Source organism: Phacochoerus africanus, chromosome 5 (assembly GCF_016906955.1).
Source record: "Phacochoerus africanus isolate WHEZ1 chromosome 5, ROS_Pafr_v1, whole genome shotgun sequence".
Taxonomy (NCBI): domain Eukaryota; kingdom Metazoa; phylum Chordata; class Mammalia; order Artiodactyla; family Suidae; genus Phacochoerus; species Phacochoerus africanus.
In genome coordinates this window covers 108,169,332-108,186,930 of record NC_062548.1, presented here as the reverse complement: position 1 = coordinate 108,186,930, position 17,599 = coordinate 108,169,332, and the positions used below count along the sequence as shown (strand labels likewise).

The window sequence follows — 17,599 nt, the reverse complement described above, 5'->3', positions numbered from 1 at the left end:
GCTGCCGGAAAAGTCTGTACCAGGCACATATCTGGGTGGGAATTCCTTGAAATAAGAAAAATATGTTTCTAGCCCTGCCCATAATACTTCCTCACCAAACAGTATCTCAAATGATTAAGCTACTGCTTCTGTGGCAAGGAATCAAACATAGTTTGGCTGACCCAAGAGGCAGTGAAGTCAAAGATGCCACAGGGTCACATGATATTAGTGTTCTGGTACTTAAAAGGGATCAAAACACAGTTTATGGGTGGTATTGCTTCAATGCCATATACTATGCTATAATTAGTAGGCGAAGAATAATAAAATATTCATAATAGTTCAAAGAGTGTTAGGCATGTTGTTTCATCCTTTAAGTGTCCTGGAAACTAGTTCCATAAATGGAAATTAAAATATAGCCCAGTGTGGTTTTTTTCTTGCTTGTCCAAATAAGGTCATATATGAGGTAACAAACGCATAGCCATGATCATGTGTCAGCCTGGGTAGGCCTTTAACCTAAGCATCTGAAATTGTTCATGAATGAATATCAGAGTATTTTTTATTTTCTCTGGGAATGTAAAGTATCTCTAGGTATTTCAAACATTAGAATGTTATAGTCCGGAGCTGATTCTGAAACACGCAATTAGAGAAACCTCTGCCTCTGATTTTCCAGCATTCAGCAAGCAGTTCTGGCTGTTAAGCAGTTCCCTGTTGAAGTAGCCTGCAAGGGGCAGGTTCCTCTTTATTTCCTCTGCTGTCCACTTCCCACACCTAAAAGGGCATTATTGCCAGGAGTCTCATAATTTTCCTACAAAGATAATAATCGAATCTAATAGTTCAGTCTTGGGCCTGCTAATTTTCATCTAATCAACAGAGGCAGGAAAACATAGTCTGGAATGCCAACTATGTGAATGAAAAATATTTAGTCATTCTTGAAATGATAGGAATGTTTTTCCAACAAGCTTAAATAAACACAATCCCTACTGAGACTGTGTTAGACTTTTTTGGATAAGAGACAATTCTTAGGCAACCAAACAGAAGTTAATGAAGGTTATTAAGAGGCATGCCCTTCGGAAAAGGCTCGTGGATGTTAAAAAGAAAGTTTCCATTTTCTTTATGGTACAACCATTGATCAGAAGCAGCAGAACTGATTTCCTTTTAGCTTTTGTCAATTTAATAGAATTTAACATTTTAACTGGTAATCACATTGTTTACCTTTCAAGGTATGTCCTGCTTTGCTAGCCGTGGCTTATTAGGCCATCTTAGTTTAAAATCCTCGCCTTCATCTCCTTCCACTATTTGCCTCAATTCTAAGGAATGGATTGGTCTCAACAGACATGTATTTAAAGCACCTGACAGTACTTTTTATGTAAAGCTTTTCTATTTGTTCCCACCAAAACAAGGTTCAACTATAAAGTAATAAAATTATTTTAAACAATAAGAAATTAATTGTAACCATACCTGGATGTACATATCCAAGTGGCATGCTTTTCCTTTCAAAATAGATGAAAAAAAATTGTACAGCTATTGCAGGAATACAGCCATCCAGAATATTTTTGGTACTTCTCTGCTGAAACTGAGGTTAGCAAATCCTTTTGAATATCCTTAGCTTTGTAAACCCCTGACTTTAAAGGTTTATTAGACTCTAGGAAACAGTCAGAGTCGTTCAAATCTCAGTCTGGTGGAAAGGCTGGGTGATCTAGCTGCATAAAACTATTCAGAGGAAGCAAAAAGTGACAGTAAAATAAAGGCACTCTGTCTTCTCTGACACAGTAATTTCCTCTGAAAGCAACTCTGAAGAGAAGTTTCAAATAAAATTTTAACATGAACATCATTTTAGCACAGGCATATAGCCCCCACAAGTGAGTGCTTTTAGCAATAACACTTATTTGTAAGTATAACTCCTGGTGTGTTTATTGGGAAAAAAAATCAATTTACTTACCATATAGTATTTGTATGACTTTGAGGAGCTAGAAGCATAACTTTAAATGGTCATCTATTATATTACAACTTTTCAGGGAATTGCTGGTGTTCCAGTCAAACTTATTTTCAAATAAATTAGACTAAAATAGTCTCCCTGTAGAACTAATTCTTTTAAAAGAGGTGGTGGAGTTCCTGTCGTGGCGCAGTGGTTAATGAATCTGACTAGGAACCATGAGGTTGCGGGTTCGGTCCCTGCCCTTGCTCAGTGGGTTAACAATCTGGCGTTGCCGTGAGCTGTGGTGTAGGTTGCAGACGCGGCTCGGATCCCGCCGTTGCTGTGGCTCTGGTGTAGGCCGGTGGCTACAGCTCCGATTCAACCCCTAGCCTGGGAACCTCCATATGCCGCGGGAGCGGCCCAAGAAATGGCAAAAAAAAGACAAAAAAAAAATACACACACACACATACATATATAAAAGTGGTGATTCCAATATAGTTTATTTCTTTTCTTTTTTTATTTTTAAATAATTTTTATTTTTTCCAGTGCGGTTTGTTTACAGTGTTCTGTCAATTTTCTACTGTACAGCAAAGTGACCCAGTCACACATACATATATACATTCTTTTTCTCACATTATCCTCTTTCATGCTCCATCATAAGTGACTAGATATAGTTCTCAGTGCTACAGAGCAGGATCTCATTGCTTATCCATTCCAAAGGCAATAGTTTGCATCCATTAACCCCAGATTCCCACTCCATGTCTTTTCCTTCACCCTTCCCCTTGGCAACCACAAGTCTATTCTCCAAGTCCATGAGTTTCTTTTCTGTGGAAAGATTCATTTGTGCCGTATATTAGATTACAGATATAAGTGATATCATATGATATTTGTCATTCTCTTTCAGACTTACCTCACTTAGTATGAGTCTCTAGTTCCATCTATGTTGCTGCAAATGGCATTATTTTGTTCTTTTTTATGTCTGAGTAGTATTCCATTGTATATATATATACACCACATCATCCTAATGCAATCATCTTTCGATGGACATTTAGGTTGTTTCTATGTCTTGGCTATTGTGAATAGTGCTGCAGTGAACATATGGGTGCATGTGTCTTTTTCAAGGAAAATTTTGTCCAGATATATGCCCAAGAATGGGATTGCTGGGTCATATGGTAGTTCTATGTTAAGTTTTCTGAGGTACCGCCATAGTGTTTTCCAAAGAGGTTGTACCAATTTACATTCCCACCAACAGTGTAGGAAGGTTCCCTTTTCTCCACACCTTCTCCAGCATTTGTTATTTGTGGACTTATTAATGATGGCCATTCTGACTGGTGTGAGGTGGTATCTCATAGTAGTTTTGATTTGCATTTCTCTAATAATCAGTGATGTTGAGCATTTTTTCATGTGCTTGTTAGCCATCTGTATATCTTCTTTGGAGAAATATTTACTCAGGCATATTTTGCCCATTTTTCCATTGGGTTGTTGGTTTTTTTGCTGTTGAGTTGTATAAGTTGTTTGTATAATATAGAGATTAAGCCCTTGTCAGTTGCATCATTTGAAACTATTGTCTCCTATTCTGTAAGTTGTCTTTTTTTTTTTTATGGTTTCCTTTGCAGTGCAAAAGCTTGTCATAATAATTTACTTCTAATATTTTAGTTCTCAAACTCTCCTGATTGTATCATTTTAAACAGTCTCATTGTATAGTCTTAAGTTGAAATGAACAAAATGATTCACATTGCATAACCCATGGGGGTTAGTATTAGACATGATGAGCAACCCAGAAAACTTTCCGGAGGCCCTGTTGAAGTATTTTCTGTGCTGTCTCTCAGATTGCTGTAAAATAAGAGGGCAGACTGAAGGGATGAAAATGTCCACTAATGACTATCTCTTGTCACTGATGGATCTCCTGTCACAGGTGGCTGCTGAGATGACAGGGAGCTGGATCATACCCACCTGTCAGCCCCTGCATTTGAGACTCCCAGAATACTCACTATCCATCTTCATGCAGATTGGGAAATCTGTTATCAAGTTCTTGGCAGTGCCAGATCTTGGGTCAAGGGTTATACCCTCTGTTTGAACTAAATTTGATAGGGGACAAGCAATAATGAACATTTAGTACTTTTTGAAATTTAGCAGAAACACGAGAGGATGGTGATGTGTTGCGTTTCGTACAGTTTTCAATTTGAGTTGAGTTAGTGGTTTGACCAAATTTTCCCTTTCCATGTATGTCTGCAGAATACCTGTTTACACATCAAATGAATTTTACTTTCATCTCTCTGAGATTAGCTAGATATATCACATTTGTTTGAAACAGAGCCCACTTGAGGGATCCAGACCCATTGGACAGCACAGAATGTAATACTCACTGTCATTCGAAAATAAGATTTGGTTCAAATCTCTAGCTCTTATTTTGCAGCCTCATAAAACAAGGCTAAAAATCCCCAAAAGCATTCTAAGACAAGAAGTGCTTGGTCCCTGAGGACCCTCAGAGTTAGGTAGTGCTCTGGGTTTGATTTTTTTGCCTTGGCTGCTGGAGCAAACTAAAGAGTTGGGTCGGTAAGCTTCCTCGACCAAGCATGCATGCTGTGTGCTGACCTTATCCCTTTTTACTTAGAAGTTATGTTGGTCCACATTCTCTCACTTTAAATCATACATGTGTCTGATATGATTTGAGATTACCTTAGATCTGCCTTGGAATCCAGCGAAATACATTTAATGCTTGTGTGTATATTTGATGCCCACCATTTGCCTACGCCCCTGCCTTGTACCATGGTCCTTCCACCCTTTGTTTGGGCAGCTGTAGGAAGAGGTGATGGTGTTCTTTTTCACCTTAACTGGTACGCTCTTGCCCTGCAAATCAGCTCACATTTTGAAGCAATTCCAGGAGTGTCTATTTTGTTAGGGAAGCTAAAAAAATGTACAGAGACAATAAACTGTCTTTTTGGGCTGGCCTCAGGTCTTGCATATTGAGAGAGGGCAGCAAGCTTAGTTAGATCTTTTCAAAACTGTGGCTCCCTCATGCTTTCTGGGAACTACATTTAAAAAAGATTCCATGGAGATTTCATGCCAGATGAAGTCAAGAGGAGTGCTCGACAGTCCTGTGACGGATGCACTGAGAACATTATTATTTGAAACACGACCGATATTATTGTCAAGAAGGAACTATCTCTTATTATTGACATAGTTTCATATCACTGACTTACTGAAACTAAGATTTTCTGGTCAAAGACATCTTTCAGAAATGGGTCTTTTGCATCCTCTTTCAATTTGAGAATGACAGAAGTGCTGGCAAAACTACCAAATCAGTGAAAATGGTACTGTGATGAGTTTGCCCTCATCTCCCAAAGATCCAGCAAGGCCCCTATCATGAGGGAGGAAGCACAGGGCCAGCCAAGCACACAGAAGCATTGTTTCAGCTCACACTGGATAAACTGATTACTAAGAGATTTCTCTTCTCTTGGAGACACCGTGGACATGGTCAAAATGCGAAACAATGGTAATCAGACTGCCACTCAGCAAATGTGAAAGGCACCAGTGGCCAGTCACTAACACGCTCCAAAGCTTACCAGACCATGTGAAAGGACCTCATGGACCCACCCACATCCCAGATGCTTTTCATGTTATCAGTGGAGACAGAAGTGATGCTTAAGTTACAATGGACAGAGTTCAGAATGCCAAGCCAGTTGTCAGACCATTTATCAGCTGCAAAAAGGGCTCATTATTCATTTTATTGAGCCATCGTCTGAGATCAGTTCTAGCTCTGAGCAGGCGGGATAATTATTTCAACAATAATTGTAGCAACAAGCAATATTCATGTAACCCCTAGAGTTTTTGAAAGAGCCCCCTCATTACAGCCTTATTTGAGTCTTAACGATGATCTTGCGAGGTAGGAATGTTGGGAATTCCCACTTTATAGAAGCCCAGAGAGGTTCTGGCATCAACATGTAAGGTAATGAGAGAACAAAGACTCAAGCTGAGTCTTCTGATGCCACATCCACGTCCTTGGCGTTGCTTCTCCCTAGGCCCCTGTCGTGGGAAGGGAGAGGGTGAGGAAAATAAGTGACCATGGGAGTACCTGAACATCACCGCTCAGATTCAAACAAAGCCTTTCTTGCTCCTGGCTCCGTTCTCATTGCTGAGACCCAGTTACTATTATTTTCACCTCTTGTGACCTGGCCTTTGATCCAGGTTCTTTGCCTGAAGCTCTGCCTGGAATTTTGACCTTGCTGTTTGACCTCCTGGAAAGCCTGCTTTCCCTTGACCGTTCCTGCCTCCCTTAATGTGGAACTGGCTTCACCGAGAGCCCTGAGCCGTCTTCCCGGATGTCTCTGTCCTCACATTTGCCTCGTGTGCAGTCTCATTCACACCCAGCCAGGCTGCAGGCCCTGGCCAGTGGTACTCAAGTCTCCACTGAGAAAAATAAATGGGCTTCTCCGCCCCCTCAGCGTTCCCGACCCCAAGATACCATTGTTAGCATCTGTACCTTCTGCTCCAAACGCTTCCCATGTCTCCCTCTGATGCTGGCTGGCTGCTGAGTCAGGAGGCAGATTTGCTGGGCATTCAGCACAAGCATCCACCCTTCATCCAGTGCAGGATGCTTTGCTCGGTTGAGTGAATGCCAACTATTTTAATAACACTTTATTCATTTGGCACCATCAAGGAATGAGGTCATCACAGAAGCAAATTCCCCAGACAGTTGAAATTTGGGGTGTCAGACTTTATGTTAGGAATTTGAAGGGAGGCCTTCTACAGTGCCCTGTGTCTTTTTACGCTATTTTAGGCCAAAGGTACAGATCATCATTCAACCCATTTTGTGGGCAACTGTCTTGTTCTGGACTGTTTGGGTTTGGGAATTTGCACTTGGTCTCCACTGTTATTAGTGTGTTGGGATCACAGCAGCCTTCTGATCCAGCTTGCTACTGGATCAGTTCCAGTAAACAGTTCCAGTGGAACTGTTTACTGAGTACCTACCATGTGCAGGGATCTGCCATGATGAGGACCCTACAGAACTTAACTGGCCAATCCTCCAAAAGTTAGGAAACTAGAGAGTCAGCCTATTAGGGACAGTGTTGAGTGGGACTCTTTTTTTCTCTAAACATGAGTTCTCAGATGTCTCTTGCACTCTTTGTTCATTGACTAAGCACCTGCTGTAGGCCAAGTACTGTGCCAGATGCCGAAGTTGTGGATAATGCATAAACTGTTGCCCCTAATGTGAAAATTCTTCTTCCCTGATCCTCGGCCATTTCCCAAAGGATCAGGTTGAGATATCAGAATTCTGATCACCTGACCCCACCACCCAGGCTGAATATTGCTAGTAAATGCACATACACACATGTCCTTACAAATATGGCCCATTTTTTCCAGTTAAAGGTTACCATGATATATTCTTCATGAAAATTAACAATAAAAATAATATAAAGATAAAATGTAAGACAAGTATGAAAGGTCCAGATTATTCTTGGAATCCAGTCATTTTGTAAGCCCTCTCAAGCTGAATTCCTGGAAAAAGATACCCCTTCTCTGTTAAAATTTTTTTTAATTTTTCTTTTGTGGTCTTTTAATAATCACATAATCACAGTACTGTCTTTTCCTATTAAATATGAGATTGGTAAAGGAAGAAAAATATGACCAACAGCCAAGATTCCTTGGAAAAAGCATACAAGGTTAATAAATAGGTCTAAAGTAAACATATAGTTGCTTCTCTATCTGCCCATAAAATAATACAAGTCTTCGAAACACTTTCACCCCATTCATTTTAAAATAAAGAACTGCTCTGAGATAAGTACTTTAGAAATTACAAAGATGTAGGTGTTGTTATGAGAAATATATACAAAGGGAAAAAAGGATAACTAAATGTGTAATGGCTGAAAGAATTTGAAAACTCCACTGTAAGAGAGTTTTTTCCATGATTCAATGAGACTTTCTTAAATACACATTCATAGTCCATGGAAATTCCCACTTCCAGATTTGGGAATTTTTGTATCCTCATTTTTTTCTTATTTTCTACATTAATATAGTTTTCCCTCTAGCTCCATTTGGGAACATTTCATCTTTAGCTCTTCCCAGGCTGCAGTTATGTTAACAATTTGCTGATTTACTTGAATGGTTTTCTGACTAGTTATGATCATATTTGAAAATCAACTTTGATAACAGAATGACCCATGAAGACACAGTAAAACAGATAAGCCATCTCCTTTGGTTCTATCTTGGCCAACTTTATCTCCAGTTTTATGGCCCTGAACAGGCTACCGGTAATTGGTGGGCTGTAGGAGGCCTGATATATTTAGCCACTTAAACCAAGTGAGGCTTTGGAGTTTTGCCAGTTATTAGATATTCACATGGCATAAAGTCCAGCCTCACCCTCAGCCCTCTCCCCAAAAAAAAAAAAAATCTTAAGGAAGAGAATGCCTGGATTAGGTCTGGAAAGACAATATAATTATTCATCTTTGTCTCTCACAATCAAATAAGAAGGCTTGTGATTTTACACAGAGCTACATGAAATATGCAAACCATTAATAAATCCCCAAAGGAGAAGTAGTAAGAGACAGATAGGAATTAGCTTCATTTATCTTATTACTTCTCCTTGAAAAGTTTTTAACTTATAAAAGAAATATAAGGATTTATCTGCCATAAAAAAAACTACTTTTTCTAGAAATTTGCCTATAGTGATGCTTTTCCAGGAAAGCTTTTCTTGGTTTGGGTCTGTGTGTGCATACATGCACTTGTATGGATTCACAGAAATTGAAGGTGCTGATAGACAGCTGCACCCCACAGCCAGCCCCTCCAGACCTGCCACTCACCTAGAGCACAGCACAGGGAGGCAGCAGCCCTCCTAGACACAACTGAGATCTGGAACCAGAGCTAATTATTACCCTCCTCACAGAGTCAAGTGCCGCAGACAGGCCTGAGCACAGTGGCTCTGTATGCCTTCCACAAGTGTGCTTATCCAGAGTCACCCACCCATACTTAAGAGCTACTAATTGACTGTCAGTTTTCCCAGGGTTGCTAACAGAAAGAGTGCTTCACACATTTCTCAATGGGGATAATTAGTATTATTTGTAAGATAAATAGCTCATAGTAATCAAGTCATGAGAAGAACCTTGTAGGCATTCATTCAAAACCAGGGGTTCAGTGGAGTAATACAGTTTAGACAGTAAGTTATAAGATCCAGTAACATTTGCATTTAAGCTGTATCTCTCAGAACTATAAAAATCAGTGATTATATGCCTTGTTTCAGAAGCAAATTACCATTAATATTACACGTTTTTAAGTAACTGCTAGTCAAAATGAATTCTTTTTTTTTTTTTTCTGTTCTTGCCCCGTATGTATTAAACTATCCAGTATGAAGATAGGACTAATATTAAAACTTTTAAAGGTTGGATTTGAGTATCAACCTAACTTCTCTTTCCTCTTTTTGGGAAATTTTCCATAAAATAAAATAACAGCAAGAAAGTGTAGAGCTTAGATTTGCTGAAGACATTTATATCTCCTGAATAATGAAATGTATGTTACTTTATGGTCTAGTGCTGTGGCCTTGGAGTTAAAATAATGATTATCTCAACTTTATACTCTTAACCAAATTGTGATCACAGTGCCTTAATATCCCCATTGAGCAGATAAAACTGCTCCTCAGAAATACTTTAAACATCAGTATAAAATATTGGTGGTGTTCTTCAGAAACTTAATGTCTGAGGCTCTCTAAATCATGAAAAATATGAATGTTTCCCTGGAAATGTTTTTACTGATAAGAGATTGGTGTTGGGCTTCCTAGGAGGTGAGAGGAATATCCATCCGTAAACTTTAAATAAATGTAAAAGAACCAGTATATGTTGTTTATGTTATTGCATGTTTATAATAGTTTCCTTCCAGAGCTTTGTCCTCTTAAGACTTGGGATAAGAATTGATGGCTGAACATCTGCACTCCTGACACAGTCCTAAGGGTTCTTGTAAAAATAGCTCTTCTGGAGAGTGTAAGGTACTTGGAAAGTCTTTAGAAGTCATTCAGGAAAAGGATAGGTTGAGAAGAGATTCCCACTTAGATGCAGGGTAGGAAACAGCAAATGGATAGAGACATAACAAACACCCATTTTTGTTCTTTATTGCTTCTAGGCTCAGAAAATATTTCTAGAATTCTTCTCCACAAAGAAGCGGTTCCAGGGTTCCCTTTAGAAATAGTTGTAGCCAAAGACAATGAATTCCTGCTGTTTCAAGCCTTCTTCCTTTGGAGGACATTAAGGTATTTCTTTAATTCCTCAGCTGATTCAATACAAGATGAGATGGAATTTCAGGGTGATCCCGTAAGCAGTACTGCATTGCATTTCCCCTTGCCAAATCCATCTTTGTGCTGGCATTTTCTCATTCTCCTAAATAAGGAGATCCAAGACCATTTTTCTCCTTTGAAAGAGGCCCACTAAGGCATCTCTGCCCAAAGAGTTTAAAGAGAGACCATTTTCTTTGCTTCAGGCAACAGACAGATGCATCAGTGTCTCCAAACAGTCTTAGCAGGGCCTCTGTTCAACTGATAAAAGGACATGGCATTGCCATCATCCTTCCAGAAAGTCATGCATTCTCTGATATATCATGTCAGTACTGTACCCCCATGTAATCTAAAAGCACAGAAAGGTAGGGTTTAAACGAGGATCATCTGGTCTTCAAGCCGGGACCCACCAGGATATTTTCTCTATTCAGAGCACTGTTGCATAGACTAGAGAAAGTGTGGGATAACAACAGTGGCTAGTACACAAATTTCAGGACGTTCTAATAAGCACAGTGCACATCTCACAGATTTCATTGACACATCCTCAAGCTCTTCTATTTACTTGGATTAGAAACAGTCATACTGTCACACCATGATTCTAGATTCTTTACTTTTTTTTTTTGCTTTCTAGGGCCACACCCACAGCATATGGAGGTTCCTAGGCTAGGGGTTGAATCGGAGCAGCAGCCACTGGCCTATACCACAGCCACAGCAAGGCTGGATCCTTAACCCAAGCAGGCCAGGGATTGAACCCACATCCTCGTGGATCCTAGTCGGGTTCTTTAACCACTGAGCCATGAAGGGAACTCCGATTCTAGATCCTTTAAATGTACCTCTTCCCCTGCCTAGAACTTCCTTGAATATAAACTGAGAAAAAAAAAAAAAATCTAACCAACTCTTGGTTTTTCTCTAAGAACTATAAATGCAATATTCATTTGAAATACTCTCATTCAGGATGGTATCAAGCATGTCTCACTTTGGAGTTCATTATTCGCAATGAGAAACTGAATTTCAGTTGTCGCACAGCACTTTATTCTCAAAATATTGCCCTGATATTAGTAATAGGACCAGTTCTGAGATTATGTATTATTATACTGGACTAAAAGCAGGCTCTCAAATCCGTTTATGATAATGTCAGGATTTTTGCTGGACAATTTATGGTTGTGTATTTCTGTTGTAATATTCTTACAGAATTCTAAAATAGAGTTGGCATCACATAGTAAGAAACTGAGCACTAAAATATTGAGAGACTGACGAAAGGGAATAGAACATAATGTCTGACTTCAGATGAAATGTTAGGAGACAGCTCCTTGCCTGCATGTATATTGATTACAGGTCAATAGTTAGCTCCTGTGACTTAAGACAACAATAGGAACCCCCAAAACATGCGCCACTACCCTCAAAAGGCTTTTAAAATTTGTTCCTGTTTATATTAAAAGGAAAAGAATATTTATTTGTTTAATGTAGTAAAATGAGATGACTAGTGTTCAAATGCTTTTTTAAAAAAGAATATAGGGAGTTCCCGTCGTGGCGCAGTGGTTAACAAATCCGACTAGGAACCATGAGGTTGCGGGTTCAGTCCCTGCCCTTGCTCAGTGGGTTAAGGATCTGGCGTTGCCGTGAGCTGTGGTGTAGGTTGCAGACGCGGCTCGGATCCCGCGTTGCTGTGGCTCTGGCGTAGGCCGGTGGCTACAGCTCCGATTCGACCCCTAGCCTGGGAACCTCCATATGCCATGGGAGCGGCCCAAGAAATAGCAACAACAACAACAACAACAAAAAAAGAATATAGGCTTCTATCTATGTTTATATCACAATGAGTTGTGTTCAGCCTAGTCTATTGAGGGGCAGTTGAATAGTTTTAGAGTAAATGGGTTTTGTTAAATAAATGTGTTGAGTTTTTCTGTGTTTCAATAATAAATACTGAGGGAGTCAGAATTGGAAATGTAGATACTTCCCAGTTTCTTCCATCTAATGTACATCATCGTTGAATGGGGAAATATTCATTTTAGAGACATAAAGTAATGTTTTGCTTCTTACGTTGTCTGAGGCTTGGAAGATATCCAGTAGGACTTGTTTTACCTAAAATACTTACATAGCAGCATTGTAGAACCAACTGTCCTATGCATTTTTTTTTTCTTCATTTACACTGAGAAAAAGCTGTTATCCTGAACGTGACAGGGAAATACATTGACCGAATTTCCTCTGCTGGAGAAATGTGTGCCGATATACATGTGGAACTATATACCTAGTGGGTGCACCTGTTGCAATAAAGCTTGGACCTGTTTGAGTTAATGTTGTGGTTCTGATCCTTAACCCAATTATTTTTTTTCTTCTACTTTTTAACCATAGATCACAATCCTAATCCCATCCGTTAATCATAATATGTACCCAAAATAGCATATCCATCACCAATGATTCTCTTAACAAATCCCTAAAAGTCACTGACGGTAAAATCCTCATGATGATTATGGTTTTTCAGCATCAGTGTAATCTGCCCAAATATATTTTTTTCCATCGTATACTTTCTGAAGGCAAAAGTTTCTCGTGAACTTAAATGTCCGTAAAGAATACGAGGTTTGTGTTTGGGTTGCTGTAGATGTGCCCACGATATTTCTTTACCCATAAGGCATTCGCCAAAGCACTGGACGTAGAGTTTAGAATCCAGCCCTGATCCTTACTCCAGTAACTCTCTGAAGTGTAGACCTAACTCCTCCTTCAATGGTATAGTTTACTTAAACACGCTCTTAGATTTGTGGTTAGAATAATTTTGACAAAACCTGGGCAGTCTTGTGGCTCAAGACTGAAATAGAATTATTATCTTGGGTGGATAACAAGAGTAGTAATCAAGGAAAGACGATAGATTTGAAGACCAAAGATATTTACAGTAAATTTTCAGGGAATGGGGAAAAGCAGCACGACTGGATTTAATTCCATGTATCTTAAAACCCGCCTAAAATTAAACTACTTTTTGATGTTTACAGGTATCTCTCAGAAAAGATACTTTAGTTGTTGAAGGAAATTAGGAATTTTATTTTTTATTGTTTTAAAATTCAATGCATTTTATTATATTTATAGTTGTATAAAATTAGGGACTTTACAGCAATGGAAATTTTATATATAAGTTTCAGGGAGATGTTCTTCCAACTGTGGTAATAAAAATAGAGAATGTGCAACACCCCCTGCATACGTGTTTTTACTGGGAGCATGCTGATCGAAGCATCTCTGTAACAAGTCCTGGTTGCTCACTACCTGTGAGCAGTTGAATCACTGGCCTCTTTCAGCAGTTGGATAAAAATGTAGAACTCTTGATCTTAGTGGTGGCAGCTAAAACACTTATTTTTGGTCTCTCTTCCCTGGTAACAGGAGATGAAACTTGAGAAGAGAGTGTGGACTAATGGATAGAGTGTGAGACAGGGGGTCAGAACCTCTGTTCTGTTCTATTCCCAGCCTGCTACTGGGTTGCTATGTAAACTTAGATAAGCCACTTACCCTCTTTGCACCCCATATTTTCCATTTGTGAACACATAGGTAGAGACATTCTGTCCTTAGTGCATCACGAAGATAATTGTGAGAACCAGCTCACTCTGGAGACGTTCACCCTATGCTTTGGTTGAGGAGAGGCTGCGGATATACGTCAGCATCCCTGTTCCCTTCGACAGCGGTCTTCCCACAATGTGACATTATATAAACTGCCCCTGGTCAGTCACTGCACGACAGACACCATTACAGCAGGCTTTGTCTCGAACTGAAGCTGAGAGTGTGACCCTAGGGCCAGAAGGCCTGGCCTTTAAACTGGGGTCCACCACTTACTACCTCTGTGACCTCGGGCAAGACATTATACTCGCTGTCTCCATCCATAAAATAGAGATAATGACAGCACCCATCTCATTGGACTATGATAAAACTGTCGAAGGTGTTTATAAAGAGCACTTCAGACATTATGTAGGCATATGGTACGCTTTACGGCATGTGGTTGATGTTATTATCCAGATCAGTTCTTCATTATTAACATGGCAGGGAAGATCAGGTTCATCTCTGGCCTTGGTTTTTTTCTGTGTGTCTCGGCCCAGGATGGCTGCCCTGGTCTCCTCCTGCACTTGTGTCTCATGCTCCCATTCCCATAGGCCCTGGGTCCTGAGTATTAGCTGCTTTAGATGATAGGCTCTGTCACACCCCTGTAATAATCAAAGAACTGTCACATAAAAGATCAAAGAAACCCAGATGTTTTGAACTAGTCTCCAAAACATCTTTATTACTTGAAAAAAAAAAAAATTCTAACAGATTGCATAAGTATTGCAAAACGTAGTGTGAGATAATTGTCAGTTGGAAGCTGTATCCTGATTATTATAAAAACTAAACTCAGAAAATACCAGGAAGAAATAGAACAGTTAATGATTTGAATGGCATTTACCTAGCCTCGCGTATCTGCTTTCTCTGTCTTATCAGAGATATGTTGTGATTGAGTACTCAAAAATGCATAAATTGCTCAAATGTAAAGAAATAGAACATCTGGATTTTCAAAAATCTAAACAAAAATATTTCTTTTTCAGGAGTTAAAGACATTATAAAAGTATAAAAGTTTAGGATTGGATGAAAATTACGGATTAGTTCTTTGGTAACTTACTGTAGTGTGGGATTTCGAAGATTGAATACCATCTAAGAGGTAATCATGTGTTTCATTGATTTTTTTTCTCTCTTTATTATCAGAACCAACCTACATCACAATTGATCCACCTGCATGTGGGGAGTTATCAAACTGCACCCTGACAGAGAAGGACTGCATTTATGGTTTCAAACTTGATCACAATGGCTGTCGAACTTGTCAGTGCAAAAACCGTGAGTATACAAAGACTGTGTTTTTCCCCAGCCTAATGTGATATTGTCAAAGCCGGTTAGGTGATTGAAGATCTTTTTCATTCCTGTTCATGACATTCCCTTAGCAACCTGAAAGGGAAAAAAAATATATATATATATATATATATATATATATATATGTATTTAACATACTCAGGGTCATTTGGAGAATGCAAACTTTATTCCTGGTTTCGCCTTCTTTCCATTCAAATATTTGTTGATGTCCAGCTGCCTTGTGTGTGCACCCTGGGGAGCTCTCGGGCACATGTTTCCAGATACCCGCAGAGCTCTCAGTACTAGCCTTGCAGGGGGTCATCCACTGACAAAGAGGTCACTCACACAGAGGTGTCACATTCGGCGTATGGCAGCCACAGTCTTGAGAATACACTCCACTTTGTTGATCCCAACTCTCCTCTGCATAGATTCCAGTCATGTTTCCAGGCCACCATCTCGGAAACACGATAGAGTATATTGCATTTCTTCCTGGAAAAAAAATTGCCCTTCAAATTTAAAACAATTGTGAAGGCTTCTAATTCTTCTACCAGAATAAACTTCTTTGATCCTCTCAGCCATTCTCCAGGTGACATAGTTTCTAGAACTTTCTCGGTCCTTTCCATCTTTTGACACGCTTACAGTATGTCATGGTCCTTATGTAAATGTGTGGCCCACAAACAAACAAAATACTCCAGAATGTGGTCTGGTCAGTACAGGGCTGTTATGTAGCCTAAGTGTGCATTTGCTCTTTGAATTATACACTGTTGACTAATACTGAACGTGTAAGTAGCTAGAACCACTTGGTGCTTTTTGCATCAGTGGCTGTTAGGTGGTTCTCATGTTCTGTATTTGAACATTATTTTTTCTTTCTTTCTTTTTTTTAATTATTTATTTATATTTTTTTTCTACTGTACAGCATGATGACCCAGTTACACTTACATGTATATATCCTTTTTTCTCACATTATCATGGTCCATATGAGTGACTAGACAGAGTTCCCAGTGCTACACAGCAGGATCCCGTTGCTACTCCATCCCCAAAGGCAACATTCTGCATCTGTTTACCCCAAGCTCCCAGTCCCTCCCACTCCCTCCCCTTCCCCCTTGGCAACCACAAGTCTATTGTCCAAGTCCATGATTTTCTTTTCTGTGGAAAGTTTCCTTTGTGCAACATTTGATTGCTTTAATGATATAACCGTAGGGCCAAATTTAACAAGAAATTATCCTGAAAAATTCCAACCATTTACCAACTAGTTGAGATAGTTTTGAATCTTGATAATGTGATCTTATTTTTTTTTTGTCTTTTTTGTTGTTGTTGTTGTTGTTGCTATTTCTTGGGCCGCTCCCTCGGCATATGGAGGTTCCCAGGCTAGGGGTCGAATCGGAGCTGTAGCCATCGGCCTACGCCAGAGCCACAGCAACGCGGGATCCGAGCCGTGTTTGCAACCTACACCACAGCTCACGGCAACGCCGGATCGTTAACCCACTGAGCAAGGGCAGGGACCGAACCCGCAACCTCATGGTTCCCAGTTGGATTTGTTAACCACTGCGCCACGACGGGAACTCCTGATCTTATATTAAATAAGCTTAACTTCCACATCCTCATCAAAATTATTGCACTCAAGAGTTCCCGTTGTGGCTCTTTGGGTTAAGAACCCAATGTAGTGTTCATGAGGATATGGGTTCAGTCCCTGGCTTCGCTTAGTGGGCCAAGGATCCAGCAGTGCCACGAGCTACAGCATAGGTTGCAGGCATGGCTCGGATCTGGTGTTGCTGTGGCTATGGTGTAGGCTGGCAGCTGCAGCTCTGATTCAACCCCTAGCCCAGAAACTTCCATATGCTGCAGGTATGGCCATAAAAAATATATATGTATTTTATGTGTATCTGTATATACGTGTGTGTGTGTGTGTTGCACTAAATAAATTGTATAGAACCAAGGACAGAGCCCTGTAGCAATGAAGACCTCCTTTGCAAAGTGACTTTGAGCCATAATCCTCACTCTTTCTGTGGGGTCATTCAGCTTACAACACATCAGCTCCATCTTCACAAGGAAATCTTGAAACTTTTGGCCTGTATCTTATCTGAAATCAAAATACATTCTATTTGCATCATTCCTTTGCTGAAAACCCTATTTGAAACATAAGATGAAGTTAGTAGGGCATGGGTTGTTTTTCATGAACCTATGCTGCTCCTGGTAGTCATCGCTTTCTTTCCTAAATATCACAAATCCCATATTTAACAGGTCTTTCTGCAGAATTTCCACTCGTGAATGTCAAGCTTAGTACCCCTAGTCTTAGAATCCTTTGTCCCTTTTGAATTCACATTTGGCCTCTTTAGCTTTCCATTTTCTCTTTCTGTTCTCTCTGACGTCTTCAAGCATGGACAATGCTTCTATAATCCGCAGGTTCTCTGAGAGCATCTGGGTGTCATTGTTCTGGGCTCAGAGAGTTGGGATTACTTTATAATAGAGAGAGATGCTCACTTTCTGATTCATCAGTTTTGTTGGGTTCACCTTTTAAGGGCATGCTCTCTTTTGAAAGAATATTTTTGATAAAGGCAGGTAGGAGTTAAGTAATTCACTTTTCTCAATCATTTGTTACC

At 39.8% G+C, this 17,599-nt stretch overlaps 1 protein-coding gene across 3 annotated transcripts in view; it reads left to right on the top strand.

Moving 5' to 3' along the window:
- CRIM1 (cysteine rich transmembrane BMP regulator 1) overlaps positions 1–17,599 on the top strand; it is a 202,513-nt gene that overhangs the window by 130,363 nt on the left and 54,551 nt on the right. For all 3 annotated transcript variants that reach the window (XM_047782289.1, XM_047782291.1, XM_047782290.1), the window contains one exon: positions 14,859–14,987. In XM_047782289.1, coding sequence (XP_047638245.1) covers positions 14,859–14,987 — 129 coding nt within the window. The remainder of the gene's footprint in view (positions 1–14,858; positions 14,988–17,599) is intronic.